At 38.8% G+C, this 16,663-nt stretch overlaps 1 protein-coding gene across 1 annotated transcript in view; it reads right to left on the bottom strand.

Moving 5' to 3' along the window:
- The window catches only part of zbtb16b (zinc finger and BTB domain containing 16b), a 67,514-nt gene that overhangs the window by 33,839 nt on the left and 17,012 nt on the right, over positions 1–16,663 (bottom strand). Inside the window, exons 3-4 of the mRNA XM_048161065.1 lie at positions 15,438–15,535; positions 2,015–2,101 (exon numbers count right to left, since the gene is read on the bottom strand). Of these exons, the coding sequence (XP_048017022.1) occupies positions 2,015–2,101; positions 15,438–15,535 (185 nt within the window). The remainder of the gene's footprint in view (positions 1–2,014; positions 2,102–15,437; positions 15,536–16,663) is intronic.

Raw genomic sequence — 16,663 nt, 5'->3', positions numbered from 1 at the left:
GTTCATCACTTAGTGGTAAAAAGGAGTTCTAAATACCTGTTAGCGGACATCCCAACACAGCCTGCGCTTGGCCTACATTTAGACGAATGTGTAAATATGTACTGCACGCTTTCCTCTCAGTAACAAAATACACACAACAAAAATGACAGCGACATTGTCATGCAATGTTTACTTATATAGCACTTCATACAACAGATTGCTTCAAACCAAGTCGCTTCACAGTATTACATAAAAAAAGGTGTCAGTATTTCTTTCAAAAAGAATTACAACCTAAAACAGCCTTCCAGTGTGTTCATGTTTTTACTCTTGATGGACCAAACAGAAGAAATGAACCAGAGAAGATTTCCATGTCAAAGAAGGCGGAGCCTCAGAGCCACACCTGCTTATTATGTAATAATCGCCATGGACCAATGGTAGTTCAAAGGCGTTTACCAGCCAGAGCAAACGTTTCTGGAAATTTTATTTTGGCAAGCTGTTTCAAACTTCTGAAATAAACTTTCACATTTCAGCCAGATTTTGTTTGACGTCACATTAATTTGTTTTTCGATTTTGCTTGGAGTGTATAAAAACAAATGGTGTTATAATATTTCTCAGACCTGACTTCACGTTACTTATATGTCTTTTTTTATCATTTAAAATCGAATAAACTTTTTTTTTTAAATGTTTTGATTGCAAAGTGTGCTTGAGTTATCTTTCTGTTAAATAAATGCCACTTTGTTTTTTTTTTTTTTGTTATTTAAGCAGTGACATTTAGACATTTTAAATTATTATTAGTTTTTTCTGGGACGGCTGGCACTGAATATAGATTCGGGGACATTTTTTGGCTTTTTTCCACTTTTATTGATATAAATACTGCAGTGAGGACAAGAAAAGATGTGGGAATAGGATCAGGAAATGTCACAAGCTGCTCTCAGACTGGCAATTTATATGACTATGGCTGTTAAACAACAAAAATGAAGCCCCCCCACACACACACACTCTTTTTGAGTCTGAATAACTTTATGCGAGGAACATACTGAAATTTATGTCGTTATTCCCTCCAGTGAGCTGTTAACTCGAGAACTGCTGTGACTGGATCATTGATTCAGTGAGCTGAAGTCATGAATGAATCAGTTCAATCAATAAATGAATCATTCAGCCTGATTTGGGGCTCATTCACTCAGTCCAATTGGATCATTGAAACTGGATCAAAAGAATGATTTGTTCAGATGATCCATTTCTTGAATTCAACTCGCTGAATCAAAGATCCAGTTGTAATGGTTCTCGAGTTAACAGCTCACTGGAGGGGAAGATGGCTTGGATAATTTCTGCTCCTCACACAAAGCTATCGTATGGCTTCTGAAGACTTGGAATAAAACGTGAAAAAATAACAGGGTAAGTAAATAATGACAGAATTTTCATTTTCATTAGAGTAGTTTGTACATGCTTCACTGTGTCCTGACAGAGTACACTCAGGTATGCAGCAGCAAAAAACAAGTTTACACTCAATAAATCATCCCATGCCAACCCCTATCAGAGCACACTGTTTACCTCACCTAAAATATGATTATTAAAATGTCTGTAGTACCACTGAAACCCAACCTTGCAGTCATCAGATGTCAGTGAATATGAATATTTGACAGGAGGGTGGCAGCTGAGCGCTGTTGGCGTGTTAATGAACGTGCCAGAGCGCCGATGACTCACAGGCTCTGGTAACTCAGTACAGTCGCTCTAACAAATGTACGTGCCATGTTTAGACAAAGTGATGGAGATTGGTGAAACATGGCACTACTGCTGTGCCAAAGCGGTGTGCCGCCCTGCCCTGTAACTGCACATATTATTGGCTGAAATTTTAGAGGGCACCGAAACCTTCCCTGCTGAATTATAGAAGACCATCAGAATGGAGTTTTGATAGGGTCATAAACATGATTGCTACTGGCACATGCATGACGCATCTCCACTTTACTGGTGTTTTTTCCATTGCGGTGAACTACTTTATTTGGCTTGTGGTCAGATAAGGCAAGAAGGGTTGTACCTGTATGAGTCTGTCGATGGGCTTCCAGGGCATCTTCCTTGGAGAACTGAGCCCCACACTGATCACATACTAGTGCTTTTGGTCCAGCTGGAAGAAAGAAGAGTTCAATAAAAGTAAATATCAGCTGGCTAATAGCTTTATCACGAATGGCAACATTACACAGTGTCATTTTAGTATTATATATAGTAATTTACACACACACACGTAATGTTGTGAGAACACGAACGTGAACAATGTTTAGGACAGTTGACGGGCCAGTGCTGCATTGTCACGAAAGTTTGAGTCTTGCCAATTTAAAGGTGCCCTAGATTCAAAAATTGAATTTATCTTGGCATAGTTAAATAACAAGAGTTCAGTACATGGAAAAGACATACAGTGAGTCTCAAACTCCTTTGTTTCCTCCTTCTTATATAAATCTCATTTGTTTAAAAGACCTCCGAAGAACAGGCGAATCTCAACATAACACCGACAGTTGCATAACAGTCGGGGTGTACGCCCCCAATATTTGCATATGCCAGCCCATGATTGAGGCATTACACAAGGGCAGCCAGTATTAACGTCTGGATGAAAGGCATTAGACAAGGGCAGAACGTCTGGATGTGCACAGGTGAATCATCAGACGAGGTAAGCAAACAAGAACAATAGCAAAAAATGGCAGATGGAGCAATAATAACTGACATGATTCATGATAACATGATATTTTTAGTGATATTTGTAAATTGTCTTTCTAAATGTTTCGTTAGCATGTTGCTGTTACGTGTACTGGTGCAGAGAGATGAGGCAGATACGGATTTCCACAATTATAGACAATACTTTAATCAACTCGGGCAAGGAGTAACCAAACATACACTTAACATAAACAGAGAACGGACGAGGAGTGAAGGGAGTGAGTGCAATTTATGGGGAGTGCTGACAATAGAGTCCAGGTGCAGGTGATGAGTGATGATGAGGAGCTGTCGAGGGAAGTGAGTGCAGGTGTGGAAACAGGAGGATCATGGGATATGAAGTCCAGGGAAACAAGGGTTCTGTGACATTACCCCCCCCTCCCGGTAGGCGCGTCCTCGCGCCGTAGATGAAACAACCGGGAGGGGGGCGGGCGCCCTGGAGACCTCAAGCTGGTGCAGGGGGAGGAGCAGACTGGAGTGGAGGTCTCCAGGGCAGGTTCAAAAGCCATGGCGGGTCAGGGGCTGAAGGCAGCCACGGCGGGTCAGGTGCAGCGGGCAGCCACGGCGGGCCAGGTGCAGCGGGCAGCCACGGCGGGTCAGGCGCAGCGGGCAGCCACGGCGGGTCAGGCGCAGCGGGCAGCCACGGCGGGTCAGGCGCAGCGGGCAGCCACGGCGGGTCAGGTGCAGCGGGCAGCCACGGTGGGTCAGGGGCCGAAGGTAGCCATGGTTGGTCCGGGACCGAAGGCTTAGGGCCGTTGAGCCCAGGCGGCGGTGAAGGACCGGCGGGAGATGGCGAAACTGTAGGCTCCGCCGACCGAAGCGCAGCCGGGGCTCCAGAAGGCCGCAGTGGAAGCAGTAAGACAGTCCACAAAACGAACACCGGGGGAGTGAGGAGGCCAACTGGAACTGAGGGACGGAGTGACGGAGCGGAGACGGAGGAGTGTAGTCCAGAGGGGAGGGCAGGCTGACGAGTGAACAAGGTGTGAGTGGAAGCAGGATGGATACTGGTGAAGCTGGTGGACTGATGGGCAACGGTGGAGCAGAGGGAGGTTGGAGCCGGGGTGAAGGTAATTGCCCGAGGTCTGAGGTGGAGATCTGGGCGAGGGGGCTTGAGGTGGAGGTGCAGTGAGTACATTAGTGGGAGGAGGCGGGAGAGGGAGGCAGGGAGGGAATTAGAGAATTAGAGACTTTTAGAGCAAAGTTCATCATAATAAAGGGCTCGGTGGTGGCAGGAGCGGCTGGCTCGGCGGCGGCGGCTGGAGCGACTGGCTCGGCGGCGGCGGCTGGAGCGGCAGGCTTGGCGGCGGCGGCTGGAGCAGAGGGCTCGTAGGCGGCGGCTGGAGCAGAGGGCTCGTAGGCGGCGGCTGGAGCAGAGGGCTCGTAGGCGGCGGCTGGAGCTAAGGGCCAGTCCATCCCCTCAAACACAACTAGAATGCCCGTTGGAACGGGAGTGGGCTCGCTGGCGGACACTGGAGAGAGCTCAGCAGCAGGCTTGGAGAGGATTGGAGCGGGCTCTGGAGAGACTGGAGCGGGCTCTGGAGATACTGGAGCGGGCTCTGGAGATACTGGAGCGGGCTCTGGAGACACTGGAGCGGGCCCTGGGGATACTGGAGCGGGCTCTGGAGACACTGGAGCGGGCTCTGAAGATACTGGAGCGGGCTCTGGAGATACTGGAGCGGGCTCTGGAGACACTGGAGCGGGCCCTGGGGATACTGGAGCGGGCTCTGGAGATACTGGAGCGGGCTCTGGAGATACTGGAGCGGGCTCTGGAGATATTGGAGCGGGCTCTGGAGATACTGGAGCGGGCTCTGGAGATACTGGAGCGGGCTCTGGAGATACTGGAGCGGGCTCTGGCGATACTGGAGCGGGCTCAGTGACGGCTGGAGAGGGCTCAGCGGCAGGTTTTTTCCTCCTCCTCCGCTTTCCGGACCCAGCAGGAGAGTGTGGGCCCAGCGTGGGGCAGGAAGGAAGTTCACCGGAGGGGTAAGCGGAGGAAGACGGAGGCTGACTAACTGGCCCTGCCGACCGTGTTTCTGGACGGACTGGAGACCAACACTCATCCTGAACCTCTTTCACATAGAATTTGGAATTATTCAAAAACAAAATAAAATTGATAGTTTCGCTTAAGGAGAGACGATAATCAGGTTCATGGAGATGGAGAGTGTTGTCATCCAGACCGTCCAAAAACAGGGCGATTAAATTAGCATCGGGCCAGTCAGTCAGATAAGCCAGCTCAACGAACTCCTCCACATACCTCTCCAGTGAACGACCAACCTGAAGAAGCCCGATGAAGCGATTGCCAGCAGAGAGATGAGTGAGAGGCGTTGGAGGAGCAGTAGCCAGGGAGCCGGGGGAAATCTCCATATTTTTTTTGTGGAAAATCCGGTCGTTTTGGGTCCGTTCTTCTGTTACGTGTACTGGTGCAGAGAGATGAGGCCGATACGGATTTCCACAATTATAGACAATACTTTAATCAACACGGGCAAGGAGTAACCAAACATACACTTAACATAAACAGAGAACGGACGAGGAGTGAAGGGAGTGAGTGCAATATATGGGGAGTGCTGACAATAGAGTCCAGGTGCAGGTGATGAGTGATGATGAGGAGCTGTCGAGGGAAGTGAGTGCAGGTGTGGTCAGGATCATGGGATATGAAGTCCAGGGAAACAAGGGTTCTGTGACAGTTGCTAATGTACTGTTAAATGTGGTTAAAGTTACCATCGTTTCTTACTGTATTTACGGAGACAAGAGCCGTCACTATTTTCATTTTTAAACACTTGCAGTCTGTATAATGCATAAACACAACTTCATTCTTTATAAATCTCTCCAACAGTGTAGCATTAGCCGTTAGCCACGAAGCACTATCAAACTCATTCAGAATCAATGTAAACATCAAAATAAACACTGTACTTACGCGATTAGACATGCTGCATGACGAACACTTTGTAAAGATCCATTTTGAGGGTTATATTAGCTGTTTGAACTTTTTTTATGTTGTTTAAGGCAAGCGCGAGCTCTTGGGGCGTGGAGCACAGGATTTAAAGGGCCACAGCCACACATCCTGAATCGGCTCATTTCTAATTATGCCCCAAAATAGGCAGTTAAAAAAATGAATTAAAAAAAAAATCTATGGGGTATTTTGAGCTGAAACTTCACAGACACATTCAGGGGACACCTTAGACTTATATTACATCTTTTAAAAAAAAGTTCTAGGGCACCTTTAAATGATCAAGCGCAAGAAGACGCAAAAGAGAACTCAATTTGTTACTTGCACACGGTGAGGGAAGTTTTTTGTAATTTGATTTGTACTGACTGTTTGTCTTTATATATATAGTATATAGTGTGCGTGTGTGTGTGTGTGCACGTGTATATATATATATATATATATATATATATATATATATATATATATATATATACACACGTGCACGCACACACACACAGTAGCAGTTGTTAATATTTTGAATTAGCTTTTAATTTTAATTTAAGATGTAGTAATTTGTGCTTTTGTCATTTTATAATTTTTTTAAATAATATTAATATTTAGCTTTCATTTATTTTTATTTCAGTTTTAGTAATTTTATTACTTAAACTTATTTATTTCAGATAGTTGCCAATGTTTTAAGTATTTCATCTAATAGTCAACACTGACATTACATGGTTGAAGTGATAATCTGACCTTCACTGATATAAATATTGTGCATAATTCGTATCAAATCTACTCAAGAAAATGAATGTCTCGTATATCTTCAAAGGTGTATCTAGCATGCCTGAAGTCCCCCCCCCCCCCCAATATTCCTCCAATTAAGCAATTAAAACATTAAGAACATGTTAAATTATAAACTTATACATCAGTGAACAAATATTCTTAATAGGAAAATGGTACATACATGGCAGTACGGTTGATCTGTTGAGTATACTTTTTTTTTGAAGCTCATGTTTAGAAAATCAAATCATAAAATGAACTGAAAAGAAAACAGAAATGATGCCAAAGGCTGAAATTGTGTTATTTCAAAGTATGAGTTGTTTATGACATTAAACATCATTCATTTTTCCCCCCCACACATCAACAGGGTAACTTACTGTCCCTTGACAGAATCAAAGAGATGTTCTTATCTACAAGAGCTGGCAGCTTTCTCTTGTCTTGTCTTGATAAAAGACCGTAAACCATAAGCCGAGGCAGAACAGACAGCAACATGTCCTAAAGGATATTAAAGCGCTTTGTATCTTCAGACTGATTTATGACATGTACAATGAGTCTCTTCTTACAAACAAAACACTATACCCATTTATTATGTATTCGTAGAGATAACAGTAATAAATGATAATCATATAATAGGAAGGGTCATATCAGGTTGACGCACCCTCAGGCAGGTACTGCTCATATCTTCCTGTAAAAGCAGATGATTTTGCCCAACCATAATTTATTTATCAACGCTAAGGTTGGTTTCTTCAGGGTGAATCTCACAAAGCCCGTCAAGCCTGTTATATTGCATTACAATATAATATACACCCATTCAAAAGTTTGGGGTCAGTAAGATGTTTTTGTCTCTTATGCTCACCAAAGCTGCATTTATTTGATCAAAAATACACTAAAAACAGGAATATTGTGAAATATTATTACAAGTTTTAATATGTTTTTAAAATATGGGTCATTGACAAATAAGGTTTTTAAAAGTCAAAAATATACTGGAGATATAATTAATTTTTTGACGTTTAATTAAATGTTAACAATGAGATTATGTGGTTTTTATAATCAATTAACACTGCTTTTGTCATTTACTAAAATTTCTCACCAAAAAATTAATTCGGTTTAACCAAAATTTCGGTTTTACCAAATGACACTTTTGGTTATACCAAATGACAATATTTTCAAACAATGCTAATAGGCTGATATCTAGCTAGCTAGCAAAAGGACAATCAAACATTTTATATTTAGTACAAGTTTATAAAATATTACAGCATTTTCCATGTTTTATAGCGGTTGTACTGAATGACCTGATGTTTAAGCAAGTGAAAACATGAATTTTTCAAATAGTTAAAAGAGAGTTAGTTACTTTTCTTCACAACCGTGTGGTCCTTTGCAGGTGTCTGAATGATGTCACATCCTGTCACATGATACTGACCACATGACTTGATCCAAAATGATCCCTTTATATTGGTTACTCCAATGAAATTAATTTTTCCGGACATGCTTTCTCATAACAGAGCAATGATTTCTACACATAATTTTAATACCATTTTGCACTATGTTGATGTATGATGTTATAAAATCATGTCGGAATAAAAACTATATACATTTATTACATTTTAAGATATTTTAATCACAAATAAAATGTCTGTATTGTATTGGTTAAACCGAATGACCTTTTGACACTTCAAAATCTTTCAAATACCTTTATATGTAGCAAAATTGAATTAAAACATGTTTTTTTATATAATTAAAAAATGTTTTTAATTATATTATGTAATTCATAAAATATAGTATATATACAATATAAATAAATACATTTCCCTACAAATTCTAATTGCTATAATGCATGTTTTACTTTTACATCTGTTTGTAATTCTCATTACTATGATTCTCATTATTTTAATTACTGTATTACAGTCAAAAGATCATCTTGTCTGGGCACAATGGAGGCTGTGCATGTACAGTACTACCATTATGTATAAACTATTTTTTTTTCCTTCATATTACGTTAATGAGAATTTTTCACATTACGATAATGAGAAGGGGAGAGGGCTGCATAATTATCATGAAAATAATGTCACGATGCAAAAAAATCTTAATGGTCCTAAAAACAGGCGATGCAAATTTCACCTCATTAAGACATCATTAAACATATGAATCACCTACACAGATGGAAATACATATACAAGGTGTACAGTGCACACACACACACACACACACAAAGAAAGAAAAGAATCATTTAACCCAGTTGCAACCACCGATCCTTAATAACTGGACTAAATAACTGTTCTTATGGCCATCAACCGCCTGAGGGAATCCATCTATTATTAGCATTAGATCCACCTGTGGAGCCGCTGGCCCATTATGAAGTAGGCCAGGATGTTTCCATCACTTTAGAAACACTCTCAATAAACCACACACATTCACCGAACGAGGAGAAATGGCCGGAGTGACATTGCTTTTTCTGAACAATTCATGAGGGACAAGAACTCAAAAAGAGAAGTGAACAATGTCTTCCATTCACCACACATGGCTTGCACACAACATCTACAACTATGGGTTCAGCTAGCAGGCTTTTACCATTTCCTGCAGACTTTGTATCTCAGACTCAGAGAAAGAAAAAAAAAAATCAATAAAATCCAAATGTATAATGACCATCGGCTCATCAAGTATCTATTTTCACTCAACTGGCCTGAAATGGCTTTATTATGACTCATTAAAGCACCCACAAGCTTCGTGAAGTCAGCCAGCTAGCACCTAAAATTAGCCTCTTTCCATATACACTTTTTTCTCCTTCCTTCTGGACGACAACCAAAGCCCTTTAAAGTTTAAAAATGCTCTCATTTACAGAATCATTACAAACCATGCTCAAAAATACTTTGATGGTGTGACTCATCAGCGCCAGCGTAAATTACGCCTGTGAGAACATTTCTGATGTGCGTGAATGAAAATGCTCTGTGTTTCCAATTTATTATTGTCGTATTAGTGAAGGATAGTAGCTCCTCTTCAGGGCTTGCTTTGAAATGCTTCCTAAATTCAAGTGAGCTATCTACCTAGACAGCATTTTTGGGAATCATGCATCATTTCAGCATATCTTATTTGTTCTGTTGTGATGCTGACAGGCAAAGTGAGGCAGGATTCTCTCATATGTCTCCGCGCACGTTTCCAAACGCTCGGCGCACATTTAGAAACCACGAAGCAGATCCCACGTTCAATAGGGTTGTGTTCTGTTTCAGACAGCACATTGTGCACTGTACTGCCCATGATAAACAGCCCAAACAGCCTCCAGACTGGCTGCAATCACCCTCCATCAAAACACTTTGCCTGGCATACAAAAATAAGATTCAATCTCGTGCTGAATACCAAATTAGAGCATTAGAAAACAAGGGCTTCTGCTACTTGGCAACCGTTGGGATGTAAAGCAGCAAAATCCAATGACGGGCCAGAAGATCTAGGGCTTTGATGTGCTATAAAGACTGAATTAGATTTTTATTTTTATTTCTCCCCCCCTTTCAAATTAAAGACTTAAGTTAACAATCATAAATTGTAAGTGATTGGACATTAACACTGAAATAACGTTATTTATGTTGTAATGTGCGAGTCAGTCGAATAATAGGTCACAATGGAAAACAATCATTAAATAATGGAGGCGCAAAGGTCATAATATTAAAGCAGCTCTATATATAAACACAGCAGGGTGGTTTAATGCTTATTAAAAACAGCCTTCTGTCAATCTTTGTGGCAAAGTACATAGAAAGGTAATTTATTAGTATGCTGACATCTGCATGTCTGCGAGGTATGAGTGGTTAAATCCACCTGATAGAAGCCGGACGGTGAAACAGAATACATTTTCCATGAATAAGGTATCAAATGGGGTCTGACCTAACTCCTACAAAAGTTTTTACCATGGTTAGGAGCTTCCTAACCATGGTAAAATAATAATAATATTAATAATAATAATACAATATAAATTACAATATTAATTATTATATTTATGTATATAAACTTTATTTTCTATGAGGTTTGCATTTTTTTTTTTCAAACCTGTTATCAAAATGTAGGATAGGATTTTCTAGCTATAAGCATTAAAAAAAATATCAAAATTAAATAGACAAAATGTTCTATAATAAAATAAAGTAAAACAAAATTCCACAAAAAAATATTGTATAAAAATACAGTATTCCTGTAAAATACAGTAATAGGGTTGAAAATTTTGCCCACATGTGTGTAAAATTGAAGGAAATTAAGTCAGATGATTTACCAGGGTGTTCCAATTTTGAGCAATGTTACAACTAAATACTACATTTTTGGTGAATAAAATTAGTAAGTAATTAAATAAGTGTTTTGAAATCGCTCATCGCTAGATATTGTTGAATAAAGTCATTATTTTTTTTGGCACACAAAAAAGTATTCTCGTCGCTTCATAACATTAAGGTTGAACCACTGTAGTCACATGAACTGTTTTAAAAATTATCTTGCTGGCAATGGAGGCCTCACTGAGCCATCGGATTTTATCAAAAATATCTTAATTTGTGTTCCAGAGATGAACAAAGGGTGTGGAACGACACAGGGGTGAGTAATTAATGACAGAATTTTTCATTTTTGGGTGAACTAACCCTTTAACTAACTATGACTTTTGCCTCAAAAATCTGGCATCTGGAAGTGTTAATTATCTTGCTATCAATCTTTTTTTTATATTTTTCATGCTAGGTTAATTTTATATTTATCGAACATATCTACAAACCTGATTCCAAAAAAGGTGGGACACTGTACAAATTGTGAATAAAAAAGGAATGCAATAATTTACAAATCTCATAAACTTATATTTTATTCACAATAGAATATAGATAACATATCAAATGTTTAAAGTGAGACATTTTGAAATATCATGCCAAATATTGGCTCATTTGGGATTTCATGAGAGCTACACATTTAAAAAAAGTTGAGACAGGTAGCAATAAGAGGCCGGAAAAGTTAAATGTACATATAAGGAACAATTTGTACATTTAAGGAACAATTTACATATTGAGGACCAATTTGCAACTTATTAGGTCAATTGGCAACATGATTGGGTATAAAAAGAGCCTCTCAGAGTGGCAGTGTCTCTCAGAAGTCAAGATGGGCAGAGGATCAATAATTCCCCCAATGCTGCTGCGAAAAATAGTGGAGCAATATCAGAAAGGAGTTTCTCAGAGAAAAATTGCAAAGAGTTTGAAGTTATCATCATCTACAGTGCATAATATCATCCAAAGATTCAGAGAATCTGGAACGATCTCTGTGCGTAAGGGTCAAGGCCGGAAAACCATACTGGATGCCCGTGATCTTCGGGCCCTTAGACGGCACTGCATCACATACAGGAATGCTACTGTAATGGAAATCACAACATGGGCTCAGGAATACTTCCAGAAAACATTGTCGGTGAACACAATCCACCATGCCATTCGCCGTTGCCAGCTAAAACTCTATAGGTCAAAAAAGAAGCCATATCTAAACATGATCCAGAAGCGCAGCCATTTTCTCTGGGCCAAGGCTCATTTAAAATGTGGCAAAGTGGAAAACTGTTCTGTGGTCAGACGAATCAAAATTTGAAGTTCTTTTTGGAAAACTGGGACGCCATGTCATCCAGACTAAAGAGGACAAGGACAACCCAAGTTGTTATCAGCGCTCAGTTCAGAAGTCTGCATCTCTGATGGTATGGGGTTGCATGAGTGCATGTGGCATGGGCAGCTTACACATCTGGAAAGGCACCATCAATGCTGAAAGGTATATCCAAGTTCTAGAACAACATATGCTCCCATCCAGATGTCGTCTCTTTCAGGGAAGACCTTGCATTTTCCAACATGCCAATGCCAGACCACATACTGCATCAATTACAACATCATGGCTGTGTAGAAGAAGGATCTGGGTACTGAAATGGCCAGCCTGCAGTCCAGATCTTTCACCCATAGAAAACATTTGGCGCATCATAAAGAGGAAGATGCGACAAAGAAGACCTAAGACAGTTGAGCAACTAGAAGCCTGTATTAGACAAGAATGGGACAACATTCCTATTCCTAAACTTGAGCAACTTGTCTCCTCAGTCCCCAGACGTTTGCACGTTATAAAAAGAAGAGGGGATGCCACACAGTGGTAAACATGGCCTTGTCCCAACTTTATTGAGATGTGTTGATGCCATGAAATTTAAAATCAACTTATTTTCCCTTAAAATGATACATTTTCTCAGTTTAAACATTTGATATGTCATCTATGTTGTATTCTGAATAAAATATTGAAATCTGAAACTTCCACATCATTGCATTGTGTTTTTATTCACAATTTGTACAGTGTTGTAAGTGACAGCATAGAACACTGTTTTGATAGAAAAAGTGCCAGAAACTGGCATGGCGGCACATGTACTGTACATGCCCTTGGACGTAACCTTTTAACACTTCGACCACAACGCAGACGTCTGCTCCATCCTCTCGAGTTAGCCTCTAAGGGCCTGCAGTCAACATTTCTGTTTTCTTTCTGCATTTTTGTTTTATTTAGGACTCCACCAGCGTCCTCCCTCCACCCCAGTGCTCACGCTATTTTGGAGAGCAGTGGCTTGGAGAGCAGTCAAGTTTGATTAATTTTGGGATTTGGGTACAGTATGTTCCTGGACACACATCTGCGAGCAATCATAAATGCTCCAGAATGCTGGCAGAACATCCAGACCTGCCGGCAGCTGATGATGTCATCAGTGCGAGGGAAGAGCTGGCGTGTCGCCAGGCACAGAGCGCAGGGCTTCTCCCAGACAGAGAGAGAAAGACAGAGAAAAAAGAGAAAGAGATATTAAGAGAAAACATCTTGACAGGGCTTTCAGCCCGAACGCCGCACATGATGAAGATTCGCTCTCGTTCATGTCATGCGTGAACAGGTGCGACAGCGGATTATGAGCAGATTATATGTGGGAGGAACTGAATATTGTTGCCAGTGTTTATTGATTTATAACAGATTAGGAGGGTTGGATTTGGGAGTTAAAATAATACACCTTTTCCTCTCACTTTCATAAACATAAAAGAGAGACAGACAGAGAACAAGACATAAAAGAGAGGATTCTTTTTTAGTTCATTTGGAGAAGAGCACTGTCAGAATCTTGACAAAAACGTGAGCTGATAAAGTCAAGTGAGGTGGGCTTCACAAACCCTCCAGAGAGACGACTATAGACTTAATCAGACAGATGGACACACACACACACACACACACACACACACACACACTGCTGCCAGTTTGAGTGTATTTCCTCTCCACTTGAAACAGGACATTCCCCTCTAAAGCACAATTTAGTGTGGGCAACTAGTGAATTCAATAAGCATCAATCATGTTCTAAGATTCCTAATACTGAACCTGGAGCCTTGGCTTGAAGAAGCAGGTTTGAATCTGCAACTTGTTTCAATGTCATTCTTCCATTTCCCCCCAAAAATGTCTCTTCTCTGCTATCATAAAGGTGACAAAATGTTTCTTGATATTTTAAATCAATCATTGAACCAAAAGTAATTGGTTCATATATACTGCCCAGACTGATTAAATGACTGATATTTTATTTTATTTTATTGTATTTATTTTTTTGAGTAAATATTGCTAAATAAGTTATTTTATTGTTGCCATATATATATTGTCCAGGCTGATTTATTGGTTGATATTTTATTAATTAATTAATTTTTTTTATTTTTATTAAATATTGTGTTATTTTATTGTTTACGTATGTTTAATCCAGGTTGATTTATTACTTATATTTGATTTTTATTTATTTATTTATTTTGAGTAAATATTGTGTTAAATAAGTGTTCTTTTTTGTTGATATATATATATATTGTCCAGGCTGATTTATTGGTTGATATTTAAAACATTTTTTTTTTTTTTTTAAACATTGTGTTGAATAAGTGTTATTTTATTGTTTGCATATATATTGTCCAGGTTGATTTATTGGCTTATATTTCTTTTTTTTAAATTTACTAATTTATTTGAGTAAATATTATGTAAAATAAGTGTTCTTTGCCTGTTGACACACATATATATAGCACAGGCTGATTTATTGGCTAATATTTAATTAATTAATTAATTTATTTATTATGATTACTTTTGAGTAAATATTGTGTTAAATATGCGTTCTTTTAATGTTGGCATATTGTTGTTCATCTCATTTGAAATCATAAAATTAAAACTGCTACGCTGATAATATAATTTGTAATTAACAACAAATCTTTACATTTTTAATTAAATTTGTAATAAAAATTAAATTGCAGTGTTTTCACTAGTGGCATTTTTATATGAAAAACCAATGTTGGTAGACCACATAACACACTCTGAAAAGCAACAACTGAAAGGGAAATATCTTAAAAAAGGAACTACAATAAAAAACAGGATGACAGCTGGACAACATAAGTCAAAACAGAGTTTCAGCACTAAACTTCACTTTGCAGTCTGCGTCTGGTTTATTTTATGTCTACGGTTATGCAACAGACCCTTTTGATAACCAAAATCTGAAGGCAAAAGTTCGAACTTAATAGCACACGTCGGGAAGAAACAATACCACACGCTTACATAACGTGTAACAGCATCATTTCAACATGATCACGTAATTATGGGTTTGGATGTGTATAAACAACTGGATCTGTCCCCTCCCTTAAATGTGTTTCTGTCCTACACCTCCCTATTACAATGAGAAAAAAAAAAAAAAAAAAAAAAACAAGTTGGCAAGATACACTGTACATACAGTACTAAATAATGTGGCAAAGTGCCCAGACTGGATCTCTGCCAGGCTTGAAATGTAACAGTTGAGACACACATGAGACTGGAAAGGGAAGCGGGAAGACGGGGATAACCAAACACTGCGTCACTAACAGAAGTGCAATGTTCCATCTGTTAGAGCAGGTTAAGAGTGCGGTACATAGTGGACAAACACAGGGCAACAGGGGGCTTACACTTGTTGCACAACAGAGATCACGTATCACTTGTGCAATGGTACTGTAACCTATGTTTTCATCCTTATCGGGACTACATTTGTGTGTGATCATGTTGTTTATGGAGTGGGGTGGGTTACCTGAATGAGACAGCATGTGCATCCTTAGTCGTAAACTATCCAGGAACTGCTTTCCACAGAACTCACAGCCAAAGGTCTTCACTCCACCGTGCAACTTCCTGTGGATGCAACACATATTGAGAAATCAAACAGGTGTAGCCACACACAGTATCTACACACTTTGACCATTTCAATTTGAAAGGGGAAGAGCTGAACATTTTCTTGACCTTGATGTTAAATTTAACAGGTAGTGTGTGCTTTCCAGTGAGAAAATGGCATCAAAATGAGTTTGACAGAGATATAACAAGATATAATCTATAGTCAAGCACATTACATATTTTAAGTGAATATATATTTTAATAAGTAGAAAGAATAACAAAAATTAATGATGGTTTTTAACCAGATTTGGTTTAGTCAGTTGGGGAAATTATAGGTTGGGTGAATATTTAAATAAATAATCAAATAAAATAATCAAATAAATAACCTATGATGCCAGATTTGTCGAGTATTCTCATTAGAGCAGTTTTAAATGAACTAAAAGACTTGTGAGGAAATGAGATGAGCGTCAGATCCGCATCATGTTCGGCACGACTGGTCTTAAAGTGACAGCAGCCTAATAAAAAGTTGCTGTGATGTCTGTCATTAATGTTAATCAAAGAACAAAGGTAACAGAGAAAATTGGAGCTTTAATAAGGAATCGGATTAATCTATATTTAATTTAGAATTTACCCACTGAAGACTGTAAAGTGTTTCATAACTTTATTCAATTTCTGTATATTTTCTATTTGTTAAACAGGTAGGAAGGCCACATGAAAATATGACATTATTATGAGTTAAGTTCACTTAAATGAAGTTATTCTTCAAGCCTAATAAATGTTGAAATTGTTAGTTTTTAATTATACTGTAATGTTCAATGTCTATAATTAATGTTTTATAAATAAATCAATCTCATAAAGACATCAATACCAGTATTAGTAACAGTGAAACTAACTTTCATTCATAAAAAGATGGCATTAAACAAATATTTACAATATAAAATTACATATTATTACAAATTACAATTTATATTACAATATAAAAATATTAAAAACTTTTTTTAAAATCACAATTAATCACAATTAATTACAGAACAAATGAGAAAAAAAATAATTATTCGATTAATCGATTGACAGCACTAATTATATACATAAATATATATATACATACATATATATATATATATATAAATGCATTTGGCAGATGCTTTT

Source organism: Megalobrama amblycephala, linkage group LG16 (assembly GCF_018812025.1).
Source record: "Megalobrama amblycephala isolate DHTTF-2021 linkage group LG16, ASM1881202v1, whole genome shotgun sequence".
Taxonomy (NCBI): Eukaryota; Metazoa; Chordata; class Actinopteri; order Cypriniformes; family Xenocyprididae; genus Megalobrama; species Megalobrama amblycephala.
The sequence above is the reverse complement of the archived record's forward strand: the minus strand, read 5'-3'. Positions and strand labels throughout refer to the sequence as shown.